At 37.4% G+C, this 10,181-nt stretch overlaps 1 protein-coding gene across 1 annotated transcript in view; it reads right to left on the reverse strand.

Annotated features, from left to right (window-relative positions):
• The window catches only part of NDUFA9 (NADH:ubiquinone oxidoreductase subunit A9), a 25,203-nt gene that overhangs the window by 10,357 nt on the left and 4,665 nt on the right, over positions 1–10,181 (reverse strand). Inside the window, exons 2-7 of the mRNA XM_019474441.1 lie at positions 10,040–10,168; positions 5,841–6,011; positions 4,954–5,051; positions 4,671–4,762; positions 1,565–1,706; positions 219–321 (exon numbers count right to left, since the gene is read on the reverse strand). Of these exons, the coding sequence (XP_019329986.1) occupies positions 219–321; positions 1,565–1,706; positions 4,671–4,762; positions 4,954–5,051; positions 5,841–6,011; positions 10,040–10,168 (735 nt within the window). The remainder of the gene's footprint in view (positions 1–218; positions 322–1,564; positions 1,707–4,670; positions 4,763–4,953; positions 5,052–5,840; positions 6,012–10,039; positions 10,169–10,181) is intronic.

Here is a 10,181-nt window from a genome sequence, read left to right on the forward strand (position 1 = left end):
AAATCAAACAGCACAGTCTAACTAGATTCAGAAAGAATTCAGTCATGAGATGAAAATTTATTATGCTTCCCATAACACACCTCCAGCTAACAAAATACAGTACATTTCTGATAAAAACATACCTCTCTGCTTTTCAAAAGCAAATCACATTTTCCCCTCTGTTCTCTACAGACACGTATACAAATCATACATGGTTTTATTATTTCAAGAATACCTACTTGCGTAATGATTGAGAAATCGGTCCTCTCTCCCAAACATCTCAGAGGGCTTCAAAATTATAGCATCTGGAAATTCTTCCCTCACTGCTTTCTCTCCAACAGCCTATCATTCAATTAAAATGAACACATTCATTAGATCCATTCTGAACAGACCAGAAGAGGATGCCTTTTCAGAGCTTAATGTATCCTGACTACAGCACTGAAAGAAATGACACCATGAGTAGCGCAAAAATTATTTATATCTGAGCCATTTGATCTTTGAGATGCTATGCTAAGATAAAGGTCTCACAGAACATCCCAAAAGTCCCATAAACATGTAGGTCACGTCTTCTATTTGAGATACAATACAGTCTCACTAGTGAAGTTCAAAAAGAAAGAAGCCTAACCTAAGTACTTCTCTTGCTTATGTCAGACCAGAGCTTGGAAGAAAACAGAAGGTTTACATTATCAGAACACTCCAAGAACTGCTTAAGTACAGTTAGAAATTTCGGTGGCAGCTATCCACTTTCCACATGGGACTGGCCAATACAGGAAGGCCTAACTATCCTATAGAGTTGTTACACACTGAAAGCTACCAAATTTTAACCCTGGTTTTAAAAAATTTTTATACTAAAGACAAGGCAGAGTACAGCGAGCTCAAACAAAACAAAAATACCTGAAACTGGGACAATAGCTATATTAAAAAGAGAAAATCAGTAATAGAAAATTATACCTCCTAATAAGGAAAAAAAATAATAGGATACCAAAACCAGGTTGTTTTTGTTTTTGTTTTTGGTTTTTTTTTTTTTTTTCAAATGTTTGAGCTGGAGCTGGTCTCTGGACATGATTAAGCAGTATTAAAGGCACTATTAAGAGACTGAGCTCATCTTAAGCTGCACCTACTACAAACGTCTGGTTTGCAGATAACCTAAGAGCAGGTAACAATCCCAATCCAAGGGCCGGTAATAGTGATACTCATCTGTCTTTGAAGCATTCATTTTGGCATCAACTACTTACTTTGTTAGGTCATTCCAGCCTTAGATATTAGGCCTGATATCTGATCCCAAACCATCAAACTAGCTCCTCTTTCTTAATGACAGTAATTTTAGATGCGAAGATATTCAAGGATAGAAGAAAGGACAAGTTTTTAGAAATACAAGATCTATTTCCCTTCAAAGCACATGAAGTACTAAGGAGGATTTCTAGCTCCAATAAGCACAGTAACTCAAAAATTCCTCAGCTGCAGAAAACATTCCATAGTAAATTCATACACTTATTTCCTTCAAACAGACCCAGTTGGGAAAAAAAACAACAACAACAAAAAAGTAGGCTCTCAAAAAATATATTCAAAAGGATTCCAGACTTACTTTACTCCTGAGGTATTTGGAAGGACTCTTCATGCTAGCATTCAGGTGAGAGATATGAATGAGTGTTTCCACACCAGCTTCCCTAGTTATTTGTGCAATACTTGTGGGAATATTTACAAATTCATCTTCAAAACTGAAGTTTCTAAAATAAGGCAAAAAAGAAATTTTACTTTAAGAGCAATCAACAGCGGCTGCCTACCAACCAGATAGCAATCATTACGTATTACTTGAATATATTTCAAAAACCTATCTTGACACTCTTTGTTAGAAACAAAGTTTCCTTTTATGAGGGACTCTTCATATAATAAAAACTAGAGGCAAGTGAAATGCAACAGTAAGCTTCAATCACAGCTTTAGTACTTTTTAGTGCTTTTTCACCTGTTAAGATTAAACCAGTATGAGAAATTCTCTTGCCCACTTGTGTGTGACAAATAGAAAACTCTTCCCAAGTGAAAACAGATTTTTTTTTCTTTTTTTAAATGCTGCATCTTGAAATCTGAGCAAAGCTGTCTTTTTACAACACCTGTTCAAAATTTGACTTGATTTGATGCACTCAATTACACTACAAAGGAGCTCAAAAATTCTGAGCAGCCTAAGCTAGGGTCCCCAATGCTAGGCATTGGGGAAGTGGACAAAAACAGACCAAAGAACACACAGATGTTTATGCAAATGGAAAAGTTTACATTGACAGAACAGTTAGAACCATTTCATAGCAGCTGTAAGGGACTTCAAGGAGAAGCATGCAGAAAGAACAACTCCACTCACTTTATGGCATTCAAGGGGCCTAAATTAGGGGGTTCGACTGTAATCTAGTTTGGCATCTGATCAAGAACAATACGGAAGCTCTGTCTCCAAGCAGAACTGACACTATAGGCTGGCAACAATCCCAAAATTCTTTCCAACTATCCCAAGACTACAAGAAAGAGAATTGGCTTCTCATGTCTTTATATTGTCCTTGTAAGCACCCCGCTCCATCTTTTCCATTTGCTTTGGGTAACAAACATCTTGTCCAAATGCCTCTCTCTCTGTCCTTATCTACTCCCACAGCTCTTCAGATCCCACTGGAGTCTAAAGAAAGCCTTAAAAATAAAAAGTTATTTTTGACCCTTCAATAACTAATCTGATCCTGGGAACCATCACTCCTGTTCTACTCACAAAAATAGATTTTAGAAACACACAAGAACAAACAACATCCCTCCTGTAACTATGGAGTTTTCAAACAACATAGTGTACACAGATGAGACTGTACACTAATACTAGGCAAGGAGGAAAGTATTTAATGGCAGGCTTTACTTTTTTTGACTGATCTCTACTTCTAATCTTACTTTTTTTTTTTCCCCCTGCTTAAGTTTTTCATAGACTTTGGGATGATTACAATGGTTAGTCTGACCTCGTATTTAACAGACCATAGAATTTTATCTCAGGATTCCAGCACCGCCATTGATACAAACATGTATAAAATACATAATAAGAACATTTGTGCAACACAGGGGTAATAACATGTACCAAGACTCCTCTGCTTTTGAATCTGTTGAAACTGACCAAAGTGACAAGGTTTGGGCATTTTTAACTAGAATGAAACTTTTTGTTGTCCTCACACTCCCTTTCAATAACAAAGAAACCCTCCCTTATATAAATCATACTTTTTACACGAGTCCAGAAATTTTAAAGGGGGAAGTACACATGAAATACATATCTGAAAGACAAAGAGATTACATTGTCTTTGGGCCAACTGTACAGACTTTCTTTTCTTCCCTCACTCCCACATTACAAAGAAATTTCTTCTGTTTTGACAGCAATAAGCATTTGAACTCTTACATTCATAATTTAGTAACAGTACAAAACAATCTTGACAGGTTGGTTTGTACATTTTTACCTATATCCCGAAGTCTGAAGAAGATATAAAAAGAACCAAAAACCCTTGTCAGATGCACAAGACTGAAGTTACTTTAGGTTTGGTGGGCTCTTCCCCACATAAATTATGTTATAGACTCCAACAGTAGGACAAGGACCTAAGTGACTATCAGAAAAAGAAAGTACCTCTATGAATTTGAATGCAAAATCAAAGTGTCTCCCAGAAGTTATGTACAATACTTGACTAGACAAGAAACAGCTGAAATAGTGTGTCTATTGGCAAGCACCTATTTTAGGAAAAATAATTGTATAATTTGAGACTACTAATTCTATTCTATTAATACAATTTGACTACTAATTCTACAATTTGAACACCAAATGGCTGTTCACAAAAAAAGAGCAACAAAGGCATTAGGCTTGTAAACACAGATGAAACTGATATCTACATTTGTTTCTGTCTACTACGATAGCAAAATTATGTACTGTATAAAGGCAAACCACACAACTAATCAGTTTTTGCCTGGCAGCTCTGCACAAAGCTTTAATTAAAGTGGACATAACTGCGCACACACACACACACGAAAAAAAAAAAGAGGATATTACAGGTACTTTTAACCTAAAATAAACATGGGATTTTTTTAAAACAGATTTCAAAAAGGAACTATTTTTAAAAAACATTACAAAAAAATGCTTATGTAGCTAATAGTGTCTGTGCCAAAATTCTATCAAGGAATGATGTTATTAATCATAACCTTAGGGACTCTCCATTAGCTATTCCTGTTTATTAACATTTACCAGAGAATAGGAAAAGCTTGATCATAGCTTATTCTAGCAGGCTACAATTCATCACTATGCCAAAGCGACAGGACAAAAGCCCACTTCTGTAATAATGTAAATACGAGCTCACAGAAACTGGTGAGCCTCTGTCAGCTATAGGAAGGCACCCATGAAACATCTGTAAGGTGTATGAAAGCAGCACAGTGAACTCTGACAGAACAAAAGCTGTACACTAGAAAATTATAGAAAGAATGCACTTTTCAAGAGCAGATCATAACCAGGACTCTAGTTAACCATTTAAAGAAATGGAAGAACTTTTATATGCAAAATTTCAGGTTTGCCTTTTCATAGAAGCCAAGAATAATGTCAGTGTCACTGCATACTGTACACACGCTGTAAAACGTGGCTACAATGTCCAATACCTGGGACAAATCTATCTATATAGGGGCGGGGGGGAAAAAAAAAGGAAAATTACTTTGTTTCCCATTCCTTTCCAACCAGATTAATGACCACATTGCTGTGTTCCACGGCTCTTCGGATAGAGTCTTTGTCCTTACAGTCCCACTCCTGTAACCAGAGCATCAAATGGGAAAAAGATGAGATAATGTGTAAATAGCCATAATCAAAGAAAGCTCTTTCACACCATTTCCATTTAGAGGCTAAACAATAGCTGGAGTTCTGACTTTGAGAATGATTAACAGACTTCCTTGTATAGCAATGGTATTGTATTTGATCTAAAGCCAAAGCAAAAGACTTACTAAGAAGAGAAGTTGCCCCAGGTCACCCATCGGCCGCAGATACATAAGGTCATACTGATCACAGCGATAGGGTATGACTACTTGAGATCCAATGCGACCTAAGAGTTAAAAAAAAAGTTTCATTTATCTCAAACTACTACATAACTTTAAGTACATGAACTTCTGAATATACAACACTTCCTTTTTTCCCTAGCATTAAAGCACAACAAATACACATAGATATCTTGAATAGTTATCTGCAAAGCTAAAAGTAGAATAGAAGTAAGTTTTTGAACCTACATCATTGGAATTCTTAAGCAGGGACATATTTGAGTATTTGGGCTTGTGAGACAAAATACAGAAGCTTGCAAGAAGCTTGTTAACAAACAACAAAAAAAATCACAGCGTGCGCTATAAACATGGTATACTACCTAAAATGTGTCACATCTAAGGATATTTGCTTTTTTTAAGTTGCATGGAAAGCAGAAGGAAAAAAAAGCAAGAGTTATTTTCTAAAACTTAAATTCAAACGGGCAATTTTAAAGAATTCCAATCAAATTCCTGCAAACATTTCAGTAAAATTTCCTAATAAGGCCAAAACCAGAATAATCAAATACGTGCTGTACCTTTCCTCAGATCTGCATTTTACAGACTGAAAAACAGTACTTGAAGGAGACTTATTTTAATGACTTTAACAATCTTCAAAAGCTTCTAAATTTCCTAGATTAAACCAGTTTTCACCGTCACATCTTGGCACTTTAGCAGGCCAAACACTATGAAAGTCTCACACAAAACACGTTTAAGATCCAAAATGCCAGAGACTTCTAAATTATCCTGCAACCTGAAGAAAAACTACAGTTTTGTTAAACACTTAATTTTTTTTAATTAGTGCTGCTGTGGAACATTACCTAAACGGTTGACAACATATCGTCCTAGGAAACCTGTAGCCCCAAAGACAGTGGCCACAATGCCACTAACAGAGGATCGTCCACTTCTTCCATGAGGGATCACCGCATGATGAACTTGGCGGTGCTGCTGCAACACAGATGGTGCTGCAGCTAACACAGAAATGCCAGGGCCTACAACAGAAAACGGGAGAGAGCATGTGATATAAGCTAAAAGTTAGCAGTCTCAAACCATAGTTAATGGGGTTTTTTTCTCATTACAGATCCATTTTCTCTAATCTCCCTCAGCAAAATGTCCCATGTCAAGACTCCTGACAGGCTATTTCAGAGACATCTGGACAGGTCAGAGAACAGCAGGCTTGAGGGAGCTGTTGATGAAAGTCAAAGACCAAACTAAGACACGAAAGAAGCAGACTAAGGTTATCGGTTCCTAAACAGCAAGTAAACTTTAACTGGCTAGCATTAGTACTTGATGTATAAGGTGAAGCACAGAGGTTAAGCAAATAAAGAATACTTGCTACAGGCAGGTCCCACCTGAGTACATCCACATCCTGCTCCCAGATCTGGGGACTGCAGGACAAAGACCTCAGAATCACTCTAGATGCATTTAACCAGACTCTTTACATCAGTCTAAATATAGCAGACCCAAATGCTGGAAGAGGCAGCAATCCTCCTATATCATAGCTCTGGAGTGAAGGGAAATGAAGAAATGCAAAGAGCCAGATCCACAATGCACAGAATATTGCCTCAAAGCTGTTCCTTTTCTCAAGGAGCTATGAAAACTTGAAAGTCACGGAAATAGGACATCACTAGGATATTGACATAAATTGACAAGGTAGCTCCAATAGGGGAGTTTGAAAAGAAGAAACATATGTCCTCTCCAACCAAGTTAGCCAAAAGCAAGAAAAAAAACGGTCGTAAGAGAGTTTTGAAATTAGAAGTGTTTAGTGCTACTACATGTCCATGCTCATGAAAAGAAAGGAACAGATGAAATACAGAGTGCACGAACACACTACAGACATCTGGCTGTTGACAAGAGCAGACCATAAGAGCTGTCATTGGAAAACTAGCTTGAGGATATAACAGAAATCCAGTAACTGACCTTCCAACTTTTAGTAAGTCATGGCCATAAGCATTTTCTGAATAAGAATAAGCAAGTTTAATCTTCCCCATATAAATCTAAGTGGCACGAATCATAATGAAAACAAGATTAGTATTTGATATCAGAATGACAGATGCATTAGGAAACAACAAAAAAAAAATCCCACTTGTACACTGAAGGAGTACATTTTATCCAGATATGATTAGGTATTACCACTTACACAGCGGCACTGACATTGTAGCCATGTTGTTAAGAAGATCAAAAGGACAGGGTATGTTTGGACATAAATTATATTTTGTTAGATTAGCTGACAGAATTCAAACCAGAAAATCCAGCAAGATTTCAGTGCCTGAAGGAGGCATTTCTTTACCCAAAAGTTTGTCTATCCCTCCTCTCTCCATACCCCACAAATTGGAATAATAAAAGATACCACATCTCCAATTTTGTCCTGAAAGGTCGCTTGACACCCACTTAACTAAATAAAGCAATCATACATATACACTTGTACTTATCAAATTAATACACTATGCCTAGAAACTATACTCCAATTGGTGATAGAAACAGGACAAAATAAGATATTACCTACGCAAACTTCAAGTAGGTATAAGACTTCCTAAAAAGCAACTCTCCTACAAAATAGGTCCAAGCTCAGGAACAGTTAAACTGGGCACAGTATCTTGTCTTAAAGTGGCAGATATGCAGGGCCTCTCCATTACTGAAGCAGAGACCTTGAGACTAACTATGAGAAAGAAGGAAAATACATGCTATGATAAGCACCCATTAAAAAAAAAAAAACAACACAAAAACCCCAAACAAAAACACACACGCAAAAAAAAAAAAAAAAAAAATCACACTGTTTGCCAAAGATCTGCTGGAGTTTAATAGAAGTACACACTCCTGTGGCATCCAATTAATGTCTAAAGACCCGATATGCAGTTTTAAAAGTGACACAATAGGTTCATATTAAACTTTATAATACCTCAAACTGAAATTTTAAGGAACGTGCCAACTCATCATTGCCATATTCACCACTTAACTTCACTCTCTGCTTTTTCTATCATCCAGTTAATTCAACATTGCCCTCTAAAATCTTTGTGTATACTTCTGCAGAATTACAGTGAAGGTGAAGACAACCATTTCAATGGATTTCCAATACAGCACATCTTACAACACATTACCACGCTATCCTTACAATGTTATCTGACACAGACTACACAAACATACAGCCCATACCCTAGGTTTTTACGTTCAAAACTCTTGGAGAGGGGGGTTGGTTTTTTTTCTTTATTCTTTTAAACGACAACAACGGAACAAACTTGCAAATGAAATCAGTAGTGTATGCTGAATATTCTGTATAGAAAAAAGCCTGTAGCTATGTAATCGGTAGCTGGAAAGTGGACATTAACCAAGCTCATTACAAATTTAAGCGTAAAGGATAACACTGAGGGAGACAGTTGGATGATCTTCTTACCTTCATTCTTGTAGTGTTCTAATAACTAGGGTTTTGTTATTTAATTTATTTTTTAGGAAAAGCAGACTCACAGAAAAATGACTGGGCTCTTTATAACCAACAGGATTCCTTCAAGTATGCAAAAAAGCTACATGGTATGCTGAGATGGTGAAAGAGAAAGCTTGATGGCCCATATTCCTCAGTGCTTTGTTTACATACACTTCTCTTTCTAAAGGTTTGTAAAAAAAAAGAAAAAATTACACAATATTCATATTTATAGATTTTCTAAAGGTTTGTAAAAAAAAAAAAATTACACAATATTCATATTTATAGAATTAACACTATCTCTGTCACTTTTAGATAGGAACACGTTTCAGTCCTTACAATATAAAACCTAAAAGCAACAAGATTTCAGTTCTCTGTGAGCACCTGTTGAAAAAAGTATTATTAAACAGATCAACCCATGTAAGAATGACAAGAAAATTAATCTGAAAAAAAATTATACACGTCTCTCAACTACTTTGTGGCTTTTTTGCTGTTATTTCTGCAAAAATTATTGGTGACAAGCTCTTCATGATGCTATCACTGTCACACTAACAAAGAACATCCAATTACTGTTTTGTATTCTCCCATCTTTGTGTGTACACCTGTTGTTGCTTGCCTTACACTGTAAGGTCTTTAGTGGTGTGCATCTTTTCTTGTCCCACAACTGTACAAGATGTGTCACAAATTATCACCATCTATGGTTATATGCCCAATTACTACTACATTATAAAAAAAAGTTGAGACTTAAGTGTATCCATGAGACTCAAAGAAAGCAGGCTAAAGATCCTCACACTGATTCACAACGAATAAAGGGCCTTCCACATGGTGTGGAGCCCTATCAAAATGCAACATTTAGTAACTCAGGACAACGTAACTTAATAGAGCCATACAGCTTTCACAGCCCACGTTAACATCTCCAGACTGAGCAGCACTGCTTAAAGCTCTGTGCTCCTGTATAACACAGGCATGCACAGGGATTCTTTCCCAGAACAGCAGAATTTCATCTTTTTCACTAACCAGAATCCATTTGTGACTGGAAGTTTACTTTCACAATTCATATTTGAAGCAGTTTATGAACACAGGTTTGAATTAAATCTCAAATATTCACAGTAAACCAGAACTATCTTTTTCTTGAAAAGACACATCGCTCCAATTAAAAGTATGTTAAATTCCTTCCTGGCCTTTACCAACCAACAAAACCTGTTTGCCATCTTCCACTTTACTCAACAGAGGAGCATGTGCAGAATCAATTTGATTAAAAATCGGTTCTGTTTTGGCGGCAAAGGCCCAAATAAAAGCTTTAAATATAATTTTGGTACTCGAGCATGCTTACAGACCACGGCCAAAATACCAAGGTCACCTAAGAAATCGTAAAAGGAACCCAAACTTTTAGCCTACAGGGCAGCATTTCATTTGCTGAGATTTTGACAGTCCCAGCGAGACAACCTACTGTACAGCTACACCGGTAGGCCGATCCAATCCCATGCAGCCCTTTGGGCTAAAAACCCCAGTTCCCTAAAGAGAAGGAAGGCAGAAACCCGACCGTTTCTGCCGCGAACAGTTATTTTAGCTGCTTTTCAGACGCTGCCCTGTGAGCTCCCTCACCCAGCTCTACTCCGAGGGCGCCGCGGTGAAAGAAGGCAGGCCCGCGGGCAGGCGGCTGGCATAGCACCGTACAGGCTCGGGCAGAGAGCGCAAGGGCAGCCGGGCTCCCCGCGGCGAGAGGCGGCGCCCCGGCACCAGCCGC

This window comes from Aptenodytes forsteri, unplaced genomic scaffold (assembly GCF_000699145.1).
Source record: "Aptenodytes forsteri isolate BGI_AS27 unplaced genomic scaffold, ASM69914v1 Scaffold73, whole genome shotgun sequence".
Taxonomy (NCBI): Eukaryota; Metazoa; Chordata; class Aves; order Sphenisciformes; family Spheniscidae; genus Aptenodytes; species Aptenodytes forsteri.